General features: G+C 43.4%; 1 protein-coding gene across 1 annotated transcript in view; it reads left to right on the top strand.

The window, feature by feature from the left end:
- LOC109922774 (guanine nucleotide-binding protein G(I)/G(S)/G(O) subunit gamma-5) overlaps nucleotides 1-10,845 on the top strand; it is a 17,501-nt gene extending 6,656 nt beyond the window's left edge. The window contains exons 2-3 of the mRNA XM_048602293.1: nucleotides 5,327-5,478; nucleotides 10,511-10,845. Coding sequence (XP_048458250.1) covers nucleotides 5,327-5,452 — 126 coding nt within the window. The 3' untranslated portion in view covers nucleotides 5,453-5,478; nucleotides 10,511-10,845. The remainder of the gene's footprint in view (nucleotides 1-5,326; nucleotides 5,479-10,510) is intronic.
- Nucleotides 10,846-17,100: the final 6,255 nt, after the last annotated feature.

Raw genomic sequence — 17,100 nt, 5'->3', positions numbered from 1 at the left:
GCAGTTCCTATTATATCTGGGATTGCAAATGTGTTGTCTGCTCCAGTAATAGCTAGGTAGCTTTATAATTTACAGGGAGTGCAGGAGTTGAGGGAGCTGGTGATGCTGTGTTGGGTCTTGCCAGTTTACATGTGGAAACTGCTATTGTGTCTTTGGATGGTATTACTAAGGGGAGTACATAGAGCGATTGGAGGGGGTCAAGGATTGGTCTCACAATCAGAACATGTAGATCAAGAAGAGAAGGCATTGCAGGTGATTTTCTGATGACAATTAACTAAGAATGAAGTTGGGTGAAGTGTCCTCAAAGTTGTTGCAATATGGAATAAACCTGACAGTATTTAACTGGACCATGAACTGGTGGTGGGTTTTAATGGTCTGATAATACTGTGGTAATATAAACATGGTTCTGTTGCTTTCATCACCAAAGGCAACTCTCAATCCTTGTTGCATAACTCTTCAAACACCACCACACGCTGCCTTTTGACTGACGACTGCTTTCAGAAGTTACTCGAAACTGGTATCTGAGGAGTCTTAGCGGTTTCTTAGAGACCAGCAGTAGGCCATTCGGCCCTTCGAGCATGCTTTGCCATTCAATCTGATCATGACTCATTTCTCAATGCCATATTCCCACTTTCTCTCCTCAGCTGTTGATGCCTTTAAAATCTTGATATAACATATTCAGTGACTTATCTATGATGGCCTTCTGCAATAGAGACTTCCACAGGTTTGTTACCCTTTGAATGAAGAAATGTTTCCTCCTCCCAGTCCTAGCTGGTCTACTGTGTAGCCTGAGACTGTGTCCCTGAATCTGGACTCCCCAGACGGGGAAAACATCCTCCCTGTGTCTGGAGTGTCCATCCTGTTAGAATTTTGTTTATTTCCCTCTCCTGCTGAAGTAAGCTGTTTGGCTGTCTGAATCCCTTACAGATAAAATAATTTGCTTAAAAAATTTTGGAACCAACATAGGCCATGATGACAGTGAAACTGCTAATTGTGTTCCAAAGAGCGTCAATTGAAATGATGTTCAAATTGGTAGCTTTGACCTGTGAGATGTGATTAAGCTGCTGCCTCCTCTTTCACTCTCCTCTCCAGCTTTGGGATTAAGTACAATTGCAACGTTGTATATAGTTTTTCTATGAAGTCTCATTTAAGGAGATATGGATGATATTAAACTGTCTTATGTTATTTCTAGACTACAAATCCAGTCTGTTCGGTGTTCTCATTTCCCTGTCTTAATTCTTATTATGCTTGGCGCAGGACTTTTCAAAAAATTTCTTCTGTCTTTCAAGTAACATGCATGAATGTGTTGCTAATCTTCCTTGAAATCGACATGACACATGCAAGAATGCTTGAAATTTGGCAACCACAACCATTTATACTGCAGGAGAGAAGTATGCTGGTTGGTTGGCATAATAGTCAACTTGCTCACAAATCAACACTTTCTTTTCCTGTCCTATAAATTGTTGTAATCATTTGAAATTTGGTATTCTTGCACTTAGAGTCATAGAGATGTACAGCATGGAAATAGACCTTTCGGTCCAACTCATCCATGCGGGCCAGATATCCTAAATTATTCTAGTCCCATTTGCCAGCATTTGGCCCATATCCCTCTGAAGCCTTCCTGTTCCTGATGAGTGTCAGATGAAACATTCAAATTAGTCAACGTTCAAGTTCTGGACTGCAAAGAGATTTTTTTTTTTCTTTAACGCCATAACTCCTTCTCCAGCTGTTCCCAAATTCCCTTTTCCTTTCTCAAATAATCTTCACCCTTTCTATCCCCAATCCAATTTGCATTATTTTTCTTGAGCTATTGGAATTATTTTACTTCCCTTCCTTTTCCTCCCCATTGGTTTGTAGAGCAATATATCTCTATTTACACTATCCTATGATTTTTATTTAACTTTGCTGAAATGTGCAGCTCAAACCATGATAGGACTAAAAGGAAATGAAGGTATAGACTACAGTAGGAAAAAAAAAGGCAGAATCTTAATGCAGCGGAAATGGCAAAACAATATTGTAAGAAGACAAGGAGGGACGAGATTGAAAATTGATTGGAGCATAACGTAACATCTTTGTGTGTTACTGAAAGATTTCACAGGCTGATTAATGGAGAGATCAGGAAATCTTCAGCTGGAGACAGTGTGAGTGCCAAAGAAGAGGATTTGTGGGGTTGGGGGGGGGGGTTGGGGGGTGCGGTTAGAGATACCAGCTAGAATAAAGACAGAGCATCTGAATAGGGGTTAACTTCACTTCAGTGATGCATTAGCAGGTCCATATGGATTGAATCCTTGGTTGCTGAGGGCTGGCAGGTTGGGAATAATAGTACTTCTTGAATACATTCTTTAGATCCACACTGGATTTTTGTTTTGTTTTTAAGTTGATACCCAGGGCATGGAGTCACTAGCTGGACCAGCATTTATTGCCCGTCCTTAGTTGGCCTTGAGAAGATGGTGGTGAGCTGCTTTTTTGAACTGCTGCAGTCCACCTGCTGTAGGGAGACCTACAATGCCCTTAGGAAAGGAATTCCAAGATTTTTTTTTATCCAGCAACAATGAAGGAACGGCAATATATTTCCAAGTCAGGATGGTGAGTGGCTTGGAGGGGAACTTGCAGCTGGTAGTGCTCCCATGTATCTGCTGCCCTTGTCCCTCTAAATGGTAGAGGTCACAGGCTTAGATGTTGCCAACCAAAGATGAAATTCTGCAGTGCATCTTGTAAATAGTAGACACTGCTGCTATTGAGCGTCGGTGGACGCTTTGTCCTGGATGGTGTCCAGCTTCTTGAGTGTTGTTGGGACTGCACTCATCCAGGTAAGTGGGGAGTATTCCATCACACTCCTGACTTGTGCCTTGTAGATGGTGGACAGGTTTTGGGGAGTCAGGAGGGGAGTTACTCGCCACAGTATTTCTAGCCTCTGACCTGCTCTTGTAACTGCATGGGATTAGTGTCAAAGAATTGGAGGTTTGCAAATGTGACACTTTAGAACAGCAAAGTAAGAGAGGAACCTGATGCTGGGCTATGCAATATAGAACATAGAATAGTACAGCACAGTAACAGGTCCTTCAGCCCATCATGTCTGTGCTGACCGTGATGCCATTCTGAAGTAATCTCCCTGCACATGCTCTGTATTCCTGTATTTCTGCCTATTCATATGTCTGTCTAAATACTTCTTAAACATTGCTATTGTATCAGCTGCTACCACTTCCCCTGGTAGTACATTCCAGGCACTTATCACCCTCTATTTTAAAAAAAAAACTTTCCTCCCATATCCATCTTAAAACCATTCAATGCTTTGGCCTCAACCACTTTCAATGACCGAGAATTCCACAGATTCACCAATATCTGGGTGAAGACGTTTCTCCTCATCTCAGTCCTACATGGCCTACACCATATCCTTAAACTTTCCTTAAATGCTGTGGTAGGGGACTAATCGCGCAGCTCTTGAGAGTTTGGTGCAAACAGCTGGCTATATGCTACAAGATCCTACAATGGGGAGTAGTATTCTGTGTGATTTGGAGTGAATCGCAGCCTGTCCTCGGCCTATAATTAGGAGCAGGATTTTTTCTCTCCAATCCCTTCAAATCTTTCCCTACACTCCCACCTCTTCCAGTGGCTCAGTCATTGCCAAAATCTCTGGCCCAGACTCTGCTGGCAGCTGCAGCTGACCTCTCTCCATTTGAAGATATAAAATGATTCTTTTGTTCCTGTGCTGTATCTTAATTCCTATGAGCCACTCTTTGGTAGCTAGAACTACTTTAGAGCGAAAGATAGAATAGAATTGTAGGGTGCAGAAAGAGGCCATTCAGTCCATCAGATCTGCACTGACCATCCAAACAGCATCCCACCCTAACCTGTAGCATTTCCCATGGCTAATACATCTAGCCTGCATATCCCTGGCTAATCCACCTAACCTGCCCATCCTTATTTAGCCCAATAAACCCCTATCTCCACAACCTTTCAACTTGGAAGTGACAGTGTGGTCTTAATCTATCAGTAGAATTAATTAACTCTCGAGTTGCCACCTTGTTCTTACAAACTACTCGTCAGGAGAGAGCGGAAAATGTTATTTCAGTCGTGACAGCAACATAAAACTAGACGTAGAATTCGGCCATTGGGCCCATCCAGTCTGCTCTGCTATTTGATCGTGGCCGATAGGTTTCTCAGCCCCATTCTCCTGCTTTCTCCCTGTAACCCTCGATCCCCTCGCTAATCAAAAACCTCTCTATGTCTGTCTTAAATACACGCAATGACTTGGCCTCCACAGCCCTCTGTGGTAATGACTTCCACACATTCACCACCCTCAGAACTTCCTGTAGCTGTAGTGTCTCATACGCTGTTACTTAGGGAACAGCCTTCAAACAGGAATTGCTTGCAAGCTCCTCCAATTTTCAAAATGGCTGGGGTAGCTGGAACATTATCCCCTACCCCGGGGCTGTGCCCAGTACAGGGTGCTGAATTGTGGAGTTAGGATCAGATAGAGAGAATGACTGAGACTGGGACATATGCACTTGCAAAGATCAAATGGCCTGTATCTTTACTGTACACACTGTGTAATGGAGTAGCTGCTTGTATGTAGTTTGCCAAGTCCCTTTGTAAACCAGTGTTCTTTTTCTCATTGAGGGCCAGCTCACTGTTTCTCCTCACTGCTGTTTACTGTGATGTGTCATAGTGACGGTGTGCAGCTTTTGTTTATAGCTGCACACTCTTCACTCCCTTTCCAAGCTTCAGTTTTCAGATGGTGCCACAAAGTAGTGGAAGAAGAAGGGTTTACAGCTAATAAATTGCAAGTGTTACACAGGAAGCATATTTTCACAAAATGGAAGTAATTTGGCTCACATGCAACGTTCTCGCTTGCTCGGTCTTTCTTTCGAATGTACCGTTGCTTTCCCAGAAGTTAATACACGTGGCTTACTCAGAAAAGTGAGCAGAACTTCAGCTCCTCAACAGTCCCCAAGATCTCAACTCCAACATAATAAAACCCCAACGATGATATTTTGTTGAAAATCATCAAAAGTGGGTATCCCTGCCAATCTTTGTACCAGTATAATCCTGACGTTCCGTGAGATGAATATATTTTCCCTTCTTTGCCAGACAGATCATGAACTAGTCTCCTGCGGCTGTGTAATGTAATTTTACTTGGTGCTTTAAGGTTCACAAAACTCAATGTGAAAGTCTGACCAGATTATTAGTCAAGAAACTGATTATTGCTAGCAAAGTTGAGCCCACCATGGAGAGAACTGTAACTCTTGTCCCTTCTCTTCCCCTCCCCTATCCCCGATTTTTATTTTTTATTGCCCCCCCCAACCCAACCCCCCAAAATATGCAGGTATCTCAAGCAGCTGCAGATCTGAAGCAATTCTGTCTGCACAATGCCCAGCAGGATCCATTACTGACGGGAATCCATCCAAACACCAATCCATTCCGACCAGCCAAACCCTGTTTGCTGTTGTAGCTAAAACGGGATTCTACTTTCTTTTGGTGAGTAAACCTGTGATTCTTCGAAAGTGTAAATATTCAAGTGTTGTTGGTATTTTTAAATATATGTTTTTAATTCATTCACTGGATGAAGGCATCTCTGGCTAGCCCAGCATTTATTGCCTTTCCCTAAATTCCCAGAGGGCAGTTGTGAGTCAACCACATTGCTGTGGGTCTGCAGTCACATGTGGGCCAGACCAGGTAAGGATGGCAGATTTCCTTCCCTAAAGGACATTAGTGAACCAGATGGGTTTTTCCCAAAAATCAACAATGGTTTCATGGTCATCAGTAAATTCTTTAATTCCAGATTTTTAAAATTGAATTCAAGTTCCACCATCTGCTGAGGCAGGATTTGAACCTCAGAACATTTGCTGAGTTTCTAGATTAGTCTAGTGATTAATACCACTAAGGTTTTGGAGTAGATCTGTAGCTCGGGTTGTGGATGTTGAGGTTGGTTGGCTCACCGAGCTGGTTTGTTGTTTCACAGACGCTTCGTTACCGTGCTTGGTGACATCCTCAGTGCAGCCTCTGATGAAGCATCGGTGTGTTTTCCCGCCTGGTTTTTAAACTCTGGGGTCCTGGTACATCATGGTAGAGCGCAAGACAAATGGGGAACTGCAAACGAAAGTACACCGAAAAGCCACACACACAGACCAGGAATTGAACTTCAATAGTAACCATCCTTGCACACACAAACAAAGCTGCGTGCGAACGCTATTTAAAAGGGCAACAACACACTGCAGCAACATGGAACTATGCCAAGAGGAGGAGGAATACCTCTTCCAAATGTTCAAGGATAATGGATATCCAAAGAACTGGGTCAGGAGATGCCTACAGGAACAGCATCAGAAAGATTCTACACGCCCCGACACACTCATCACACTACCCTACATCAGGAACACGTCAGAACTCAGCACAAGACTCCTACGACTGCTGGGCATCAGAGTGGCACACAAGCCTACATCAACCCTACGACAAGTGCTCACCCAAACTAAAGACCCACTCCCCGCCATGGACAGGACCAATATCATCTACAAGATCCCCTGCAGAGACTGCGAGAAACACTACATCAGACAAACAGGAAGGAAACTAACAACCAGAGTACATGAACACCAACTGGCTACAAAAAGACACGACCAATACTCACTCATCTCAATCCACATGGACAAGGAGAACCACGACTTCGACTGGGACAACACCAAGATCCTGGGACAGGCTAGGCAGAGACAAGCACAAGAATTCCTGGAAGCATGGCACTCCATGAAGCATGCTATTAATAAACACATTGAACTCGACCCCATATACATTCCACTACGGAGGAAACCCGGAAGTGAGGCAATCCATCGCAACGGACCCCAGAGTTTAAAAACCAGGTGGGAAAACACACCGATGCTTCATCAGAGGCTGCACTGAGGATGTCACCAAGCATGGTAACGAAACGTCTGTGGAACAACAAACCAGCTCGGTGAGCCAACCAACCTCAACAATTAATACCACTATCCCATTGCCTCCCTTAAATAAAAGTGCTTTTAAATACTGATGTTTCAGTCCAGGTCTGAGGATCTATGTTTAGCCAGAGTTAGTTAACACAATTACAATATAGAGCTAGAGAACACCAGCGAGGGACATTGTTAATTGTTTAACATTTAAACATTTGACCAGAAAAACTGCTGCACATATAACCTAGTAATGGGGCTACAAGGACAACAGGAAATCCTAAACGTTAGCGAATAATGTGAACAATGGATTTAGATATAAATAGAAGAAGACTGAAAAGGGGGGTGATTTTAAAGTGGTTGAGGTCAAAATATTGAAGAGGCAGATGAGATGTCCTTGTGCTATCATCACTTGACTATTCATCCAGACTCCCAGTGAATATTCTAGGGACCTTATTGCAGGTGACACTAAAATTGGGGGTGCAGTGGACAGCGAAGAACGTTACCTTTAGAGTGCAGCAGGACCTTGATCAGATGGGCCAATGGGCCGAGGAGTGGCAGATGGAGTTTAATTTAGATAAATGTGATGGGCTGCATTTTGGAAAGGCAAATCCGGGCAGGGCTTATACACTTAATGGTAAGGTCCTGGGAAGTGTTGCTGAGCAAAGAGACTTTGGAGTGCAGGTTCATAGTTCTTTGGATGTAGAGTCGCTGGTAGATAGAATAGTGAAGAAGGCGTTTGGTATGCTTGTCTTTATTGGTCAGTGCCTTGAGTATAGGAGTTAGGAGGGTCATGTGGCTGTACAGGACATTGGTTAGGACATTTGTAGCATTGCCTGCAATTCTGGTCTCCCTCTTATAGGAAAGATGTTGTGAAACTAGAAAGCGTTCAGAAAAGATTTATGAGAATGTTGACAGCGTTGGAGGGTTTGAACTATAGGGAGAGGCTGAATAGGCTGGGATTATTTTCCCTGGAGGAGAAGGCTGAGGAATGACCTTATAGAAGTTTATACCATCATGAGGGCCATGGAAATGGTAAATAGGCAAGGTCTTTTCCTTGGGGTGGGGAAATCCAAAACTAGAGGGCATAGATTTAAGGTGAGAGGGGAAAGATTTAAAAGGGACCTAAGGAGCAACTTTTTCATGCAGAAGGTGGTGCGTGTATGGAATGAGCTGCCAGAGGAAGTGGTGGAGGCTGGTACAATTACAACACATAAAAGCATCTGGATGGGTATATGAATAGGAAGGGTTTAGAGGGATATAGGCCAAATGTTGGCAAATGGGACTAGATTAGTTTCAGATATCTGGTCAGCACGGTTGGGTCGGACCAAAGGGTCTGATTCCATCTGATTGTATGACCGGAGTTCAAATCCCGCAGTGTGTGTGGTAAATGGTGGAATTTGAAATCTGGAATTCAGAGTCAAATGTTGACCGATGTTAATGTTGGTGAAAATCCCATCTGCTTCACTAATGCCCTTTCAGGAACAAAATCTGCCATCCTTACCTGGTCTGCACTACATGTGACTCAAGACCCACAGCAATGTGGTTGACTCTCAACTGCCCTCTGGGCAATTAGGAATAGACAATAAATTCTGGCCCAGCCAGTGATACCCTCATCCTGTGAATGAAATGAAGAAAAAGCACGTGTGAGGAACTTGTGGTATTTTATTGCTTTATTGCCATCAATGCTTTGTGCCTGCCCAGTGGGGTTTTTTGGGGGGATGTGGGCATCATTTATTGCCCATGGAGTCATAAAGTTATACAACACAGAAACAGACCCTTCGTTTTAACTTGTCCATGCTGTCTAGATATCCTAAATTAATCTAGTCCTGTCTGCCAGCATTTGGCCCATATTCCTCTAAGCTCTTCTTATTCATATACCCATCCAGATGCCTTTTAAATGTTGTAATTGTACCAGCCTCCACCACTTCCTCTGGCAGCTCATTCCATACACGCACCACCCTCTGCATGAAAAAGGTGCCCCTCAAATCCCCTTTAAACTTTCTCCTCTGATCTTAAACCTATGCCCTCTAGTTTCGGACTCCCCTACCCTGGGGAAAAACACTTTGTCTATTCACCCTATCCACGCCCCTCATGATTTTATAAACCTCTGACGCTCCAGGGAAAACAGCCCCAGCCTATTCAGCCTCTCCCTATTGCTCAAACCCCCAAACCCTGGCAACATCCTTGTGAATCTTTCCTGAACCCTTTCAAGTTTCAAAACATCCTTCCTAAAGCAGGGAGACCAGAGTTGAGAGCAGTATTCCAAAAGTGGCCTAACCAATGTCCTGTATGGCCTCAACATGACCTCCCAACCCCTGTACTCAATGCATTGCCCGTCAGAGAAGATGGTGGTAGTGAACGCTGTCCTTGAATACCATGGAGTATACAATGTTCAATTCAAAGGCCAGTTACAAGTCAATTACATTGCTGTGTGGAGCGAGTGATAAGACTGGTATGTTAAATGTGGCAGATTACCTTCCCATCAGACAAGAGTCATCTAGATGGGTTTTCACTGCACTCGGTAGATTCGCTACACAATTTTTTATTCCAGAGTTATTTAAGTGAGTGAATTTCAGTTCTCTAGCTGGGCTGGTGGGATGTGACTCCCATCTGTGGATCGCATTTTTGTAACATCTCACCTCTAGAAAACGTAGACTTTAGTAGCAGGAATAGGCCATTCAGGAAGGAGTGGTGAAAGTGGGATTATGTCTAAATATGTCAGTTGTCACAGAAGGATGGGGGAATTTATATTTCCACAGTTAGACATAAATGTAATTTACGCTCCCACTAAAATAAGTTACGGGAATTGAAACAAATAAAAGCAGAATATAGCAGCCATTGTAAATCTGAAATAAAATCCAAAAGTGCTGGTGAAACTCAGCAGATCTGGCAGTGCCTGTGGGTAGAAGGCAGAATGAATGTTTCCAGTCTGGTATGACGCTTTGGTTAGCTCAGTTGGCTGGATGGTTGGTTTGTGATACAGACTGATGCTCACAGTGTGGGTTTTATTCCTGCACAAGTTGAGGTTACCATGAGGATCCCACCTTCACAGCCTCTACAGCCCCCTGAGGTGTGGTGACCCTGAGGTTAAACACTCACCAGTTGTCTCTCTCGCTCTCCTCTCTAGAAAGGAGCTGGAAAATAGTGTTTTTGTTTAATGCTGTTGACAGATGTTGGGGGAGGGGGATGGTGGGCAGGAGTGAGTAGAACAATAGTGACAGTGTGCCCATGACACACAAACACAGGGAATGTTCATGGTGGTAAAGGAGAGCGCGCGATGTAAAATGAAGGTGAAAAAGGGACAAAATGTGTCTTCACTGCTGAGTGCAAAGTCAACATGACACGGCCAGTGAGGGTAGGGATGTAAGAAAAGATTGAATTTCAGGAATTGTTTTTAGGGGGTGCAGTGCAGAGAGAAGTTCCTTTAGGAATGAAAATGTAGCCTTGCTGAGGGTCCGCACTGGCCAGTTGGTTTCCATTATGCCTGCTATTGTTGGAACTTTACCCGTCCTGTATCCTCTTGAGATGCCTCTGTTTTGAGGCAGTGTTGCAGATATAGCTTACTGTAAATTAATCATTGGTCCTTGTTTTTGCAGGTTTCTGGGTCATACGTGGGAAATTCACCCTTTGGTGCATGTTCAGAAAAATAATGAAGATGTTTACACTAATCTTGATTCTCAGTGGCCTTTGAACCATTGGACGAGCCATGTTGGAGCTGTTTTTAAAAGCCTCTTGAAATCTGTGCCAACTTTCCTTACTTTCACTTTGTAAATTGCCTGTTCTTTGATACTGATCTCCACCTACCTCATTGAAGCAATGAGGTGCTGTACGTACAGTTTTAGTTGCTGCTTCTGCACAGGCCTATTTCTAGAGAGATTTGTACTTGTCCATTGTTTAGAGGAAAATTTCAATAAAGATCTGAAGTGATTTATGTATTTTGTAAAGTTAAATGCATTGTGAAAGTTTACTGTATCTAATAATGTGCTCTAATGCTTATAACTTTCTACACCACTCCCAAAATTAATCTGGAATCATTAAAATGAGGCTGAACATTTTGAGGCATCTATCCAGTTAAATTGATACCTTTTTGACTTTTTGCTGTTTAGCCAGACGTCATTATTGGGCACTGAGGAACTGGTTTCAAGTGTCTGCTCCAGATCTTCAGCACTGCACTGGGGTGGAATGGTGGCTCAGTCGTTAGCACTGCTGCCTCACAGCGGCAGGGACCTGGGTTCGATTCCACCCTCAGCCGACTGTCTGTGTGGAGTTTGCACATTCTCCTCGTGTCTGCGTGGGTTTCCTCCAGGTGCTCCAGTTTCCTCCCACAGTCCAAAGATGTGCAGGTTATGGTGGATTGTCCATGTTAAATTGCCCATAGTGTCCAGGGATGTACAGGCTAGGTGGGTTAGCTGTGGGGAAATTCTGGGATAAGGTAGGAGATGGGTCTGGGTGGGATGCTCTTCAGAGGGTCAGTGTGAACCAAATGGGCTGAATGGCCTGCTTCTACACTGTAGGGATTCTATGGGAGAGTCGGGGTCAATCAGCAGAGTTGGCCGAATGGCTACTTTCCGACACAAAGTAACCCCAACACCACTACCAGCTGAGGTTACCATGAAGGGCCCACCTTCTCAACCTCTCCCCTCACCTGAGGCGTGGTGACCCCCTGTTTAAGCCACCACCTCTGTAATGTGAAAGCAGCCCTACCTTCACTGAGAGAGTGCTGCACTATTGCAAGCGCTGTCTTTTTGATGAGATTTTACACCTCAGATGGATTTAGAATGTACCATGGCACTATTTTTGAAGCAAAACACAGGAATTATCCATCACCTCCCAAACTGTATTTGTTCTTCAATCAATATTACAAAGCAGATGACCTGGTCATTATCACATTGCTGTGTGTGTGCGTGTGGGAGCCTGTTACCATGTTGGCTGCTGCATTTCCTCCCACAATGACTACACTCCAAGTGTATTTCTGGGCAGGAAAGCACTTTGAGATGGCTGATGGCTGTGAAAAAGAGTGCTACATAAGTGCTAGAGATAGTAGGAACTGCCGATGCTGGAGAATCTGAGATAACAAGGTGTAGAGCTGGATGAACACAGTAGGCCAAGCAGCATCAGAGGAGCAGGAAAGCTGACGTTTCGGGTCTGGACCCTTCAGCTTTCCTGCTCCTCTGATGCTGCTTGGCCTGCTGTATTCATCCAGCTCTACACCTTGTTATCTCTCTTTACCCTATATAAATGCTAGTCTGCCTAATGTTGTAATGCCATTGACGTTAATCAACATTCTTTGCAACTGAGACCTAGGAAAAGTTAACAAGGCTTATATGGTCTGTTTTGAAATACTTCACCTGCAGAGGATTATAGTTGTAAAGGTGAATGAATATGAGCTCGCCAAAGTGAGGGCTATTTCCTATATATTGTCAGCAAAGTGTTAAGATTTTGATTTAAACCAAGGGCCATGAGATAGTGAAAAGAAAATCAAGCATTGCAGTGATTTTACAGAAAATAAAAGCTTGTTTGAAATGATGCGGAAACAGAACTGGTATTAGGTTTTATTTTCACGTGTGGTCAAATACAGATACAGGAGTACAGCGAAAACTTTACAAAGTCACCGTTTCCAGTGCCATCTTAGGTACAAAGGTGTCTGGGTACAAAATCTTAGGTATAAATTAGAAAAATAAAGTAATAAAGTTAGAAGTTCAGCATTACTGTCATTCTAAAGCAGAAAGAGAGAGAAAAATAGCATGTGAGGCAGACGGGTCCACGCTGGGGACCTCACCCCAAGGCCGGGGGTCCGCTCTGGGGGCCAACCCGGCCCCCCGAGGCCGGGTGTCTGCGCTGGGGGCCCCACCTTGAGGTAATGGAGTAATTGTTAAAGAAAATGGCTTAAATTAAGGTTTGGTAATTACAGTAACGAGTATTTTCCTTCAGGCTCTGACTTTGGGCATATCACGAGCAATAGGGATGCAATCGTATGAAGTTTGCAGATGTGAAAGGGTGATATTGGCAGGCAGCAAGTTGATCGTAATAACAGCTGCAAGTCAATGTGGGAAAGTAGTGTTTGTGGGCAGGGGAGGTAAATATAAAAGGCAATATTGTTCATACTTCAAAAATAGAAGAGCTGGAAAGAAACGATCAGTGGTTCTGGGGAAGTTGAATCGAGCTGTGAAATAGTGCCTTTGCTTAGAAATAGTTACTTCTCTTATCACAAAAAGTGGAGTTGAGGGTCATTGGATCAGCCATGATCTCGTTGCATGGCAGAGCAGGCATGATGGGCTGAGTGGCCTCCTTCTGTTCCTACAACTTGTGGTTTGAACTATAAATAAAGGATGCAACAAGTGGGCAAGAACATAGTGGAATGTTAGTCCTGAAAGGAGGGCAGGCTTGGAGACTCTTAATACTTCAATGTCACAAAACATCAGTGTAATTGAGGGTTTTTAAGGTAATGGATTGGTATTAGCTTTTAGCTATTGAGCTGAACTGCAATGGGTGATGTTTATAAAATCACTCAGTGCAACATGATGTGTTCCTCTGAAAGGTGGCTTGTCGTGTTGAGATTTCTGCAGCTTTTGCTGCAATTTGTTAGCTTTCTTTACCCTCTGAAAGGGTCAGTGTTGGAATCTGCCATCCTCCGTGCTTTCTAGCCACAAGAAGAGAATGTGTTCAGTCCCTTCTCATGATCCTTAAGATTCTTCTTGTGCTTGGATCGTTGATCAGTTCCTCCAGATATCCCAGTGTCATGCCAGCTCCTGCTTCCAAACCATCACCAGCAGTATCTCCTGCCCCCTGTATCTCCTGCTCACACGCCACTCTGTATCTGCCCTCTGTCTCTCCTGCCCCCCCACTCTGTATTTCCTGCCCCCATATCCTCTCCACCCTCTGTTTCCTCTGCCCCCTGTATCCTCTCCACCCTCTGTTTCCTCTGCCCCCTGTATCCTCTCCACCCTCTGTATCCCTTGTCCCCATACCTCCTTTCCCTGTATCCTCTCTGCCCTCTGTATTCCCTGTGCTTCTCCCCACCAACTCTGAGCCTTCAAGCTTGTTCTGAAGATAAAGCTGAGCATTGCTGCTCCAGTATCACAGAATTACCTGAGCAACAGTTCAGGATGTTTGGAAAGGCAGGGGCGTGAACACAAATGTTGATTTGCCCTGTTTGTAACTTCGCCTCCTGCATTGCCAATTTGCTGCCACCACAAGCCTGTGTTTCTTGAGGTGAGCGAGTATACACAGAACTGAATTCAATCTTGTCATTGCTTCCCTCCACTTCCTGTAGAACGTGAGGTCATATCAAACCACAAACCAATCCTTTGTAGATCAAAATCTTTCAATAAACTTTTGACACTGAAAATCAGTAGTTAATCTTTTGCAATCTCCAATTTACAAATGTCCGATTTACAAACACTGGTATGGACAAGTGTGATCCCATACATGGGTATAATCTTAAAGACCTGACATATGAACACTTTCTGTACTTACAAATGGCTATTTTGTATTTTCCTGGACTGTGTTCCAATTTGTATACAAATCCAGAATGGAACCCAGTCACAAACTAGGGACTGCCTGGACTGCACTCTCATTTTCAACTGAAATGGTGTTAAAGGGAGTGTAAAGCTAATTTATCTTCTGTAGAACAGTTGTGTGGGCCTGGATTGCTTTAGAAATGTTCAGTATTCAATCCAGCTGCTCCTTGAAAGTATTTGACGTTGATTGTTTGCTTGATTTCCCTTCTCACTGAGGAAAATGTTAATCTTTCAGTTCAGCTAACTTTTGTAAACATCAAGCACTCACATTTCAGAAATAAAAGTTCCCACTATTTTGCCTCCAAAAAGGAACTTATGTCAAGTGTTGTCATTTACTCACACCTACATATTTTCCTAATCACCCTGTTCAGAGATTGAATCTCACACACTGCATAGGGAGGTGATGACCTAGTGGTATTATTGCTGGACTGTTAATCCAGAGACCCAGATAACATTCTGGGGATGTGGGTTCGAATCCCGTCATAGCGGATGGTGGAATTTGAATTTGAATCTGGAATTAAGAATCTAACAATGACCGTGAATCCATTGTCAATTGTTGGAAAAACCCATCTGGTTCACTAATGTCCTTCAGGGAAGGAAACTGCCATCCTTACCCATCTGGTCTACCTATGACTCTTCAATTCCACTTTCCTGCCTTTTCCCCATAGCCCTTGATTCTCTCACTAATGAAAAATCTCCCCGTCTCAGCCTACATTCGAATAAGTTAATTTATCCAAAACTTTAATCCCTTTACACAAGTACATGTACATAGAGGCCTTTATTTTGGAGCAGGTTCTAAGGAAGAGTGTACAAATGTGAGAGAATAACATTTCTCAATGGAGACAATAACATGGATTGCAGTAACCAGCTCCTGCAGAATTTATTTTCAAAGATTCCAGTTGATTCGAGCTTTGGATAAAAATTGAGGACTGAAATCCAACAATGTGTAAATGAGGTGCCGCCAAGGAACCTGCATCACAGCTTTGATGAAAGTCTGACTCTACAAGTGGAACTTACCAACACAATCTCTCCAGTTCTCTACAATAAATGAAGTTCTCTCCACAAATTCACCAAACCTCAGAAGGAATTCCTCATCATCTGTGTCTTAAATATACAACCACTTATTCTGAGATTGTGTCCTCTTGTCCTAGCCTCTCCCATAAGGGGAAACAACCTCTCAGCGTTCACCACATCTAGTCCACTAAGACTATTGTATTTCAATAAGGTCGCCCCTCATTCTTCTTTATTCCAGTAAGTACAGGCCCAGCCCTATGAATTGTAGAACCCCTACAGTGTGGAAGCAGGCCACTCAGTCCATCGAGTCTACACTGACCGTCTGAAGGACATCCCACCCAGACCCACCCCCATAACCCTGCATTCCCCATGGCTAACGCACCTAGCCTGCAAATCCATGGACACTATGGGCAATTTAGCATGGCCAATCCCCCTAACCTGTGCATCTTTGGTCTGTGGGAGGGAACTGGAGCACCCAGAAGAAACCCATTGTGAGGCAGTAGTGCTGAGCCACAGTGGCCCCCCTCCCCCATAAGATAGTCCCGCCATACCTGGTAAATCTGGTCTGAACCCTCACCAGCTTAATAATATCCTTCCTATAACAGGTTGACCAGAACTGCAGACAGTACTCCAAGAGGACTCACCAAAGTCCTGTACAACCTCAACATGACATCCTAACTCCTATACTCAAAGGTCTGAGTAAGTACCAGAATCCCTAGGTCACTCTGTTCGAGACTACTCAAGGCCCTACTTTTCATTGTAAGTCCTGCCCTTGTTTGTTTTATCAAAATGCAATACCTCACATTTATCCAAACTAAACTCCATTTGCCACTCCTCAGCCATTGACCCAATTGATTAAGATCCCTTTGAATTCTTGCATAACCTTCTTCACTGCCCTGTATACCACCTGTTTTGGTGTAATCAGCAAACTTACTAGCTATGCCTTCTATATTCTCATTTAAATCATTTATATAAATAGATGCAAGCTCACTTGAAGGGCTGGTTACAGAGTAAAGCTGTTAGTTAAAAGTTAAAAATAAATATCCTCTGTTGGACTGTTTTGATTGATAAGCAATCTTATGAAGGTAACTATCTATCTGTTCCTGCAGTTTCAAATGATGTTTGTTGATATTTGCCAAGGGCTGTAATAACAGCTGAAGTCATAATGAAGTTTTTGCTCAGTTGCAAAAACTAAAAGAAACTCATTCATCTTAGTTCTGACTTCACACTTTGATTGACATTTTAAAGAGGCTATTAAAAGATTAGCTATCTGATGCAGTTATGGAATAAAATAAATGTTCATTTGTATTCCAGATTAAATACGAGGGTATTAAAAATCTTCAAATAGATTTCACAAATGGGAATTATTTTCCAGTGTCAAATCTGTATGGGTGAGACCTGTATTAGATTGTAAGAAGTTCACATTATTTTGTTTTCTCCATATGACTTTTGATATTTGTCCATGATCCCTAACAAGTGAGTGGGTTTGGTGTGGGTCGTAATTTGGGATGGAGGAATCTGAGACATGAGGTCAAGAGTACCCACTGGCTTCTAATCCATGACCAGCACTTCAGCAGTCGTCTGCTTTCAATCTGCACCCAGACCACAAGCTGGGTGTAACAAGACCTCAAGGCAGGGGTGGGCTTGCAAAC

This window comes from Rhincodon typus, chromosome 10, assembly GCF_021869965.1.
Source record: "Rhincodon typus isolate 14 chromosome 10, sRhiTyp1.1, whole genome shotgun sequence".
NCBI lineage: Eukaryota > Metazoa > Chordata > Chondrichthyes > Orectolobiformes > Rhincodontidae > Rhincodon > Rhincodon typus.
Note: the sequence above shows the minus strand (reverse complement) of the source record. Positions and strands in the feature narration are given on the sequence as shown.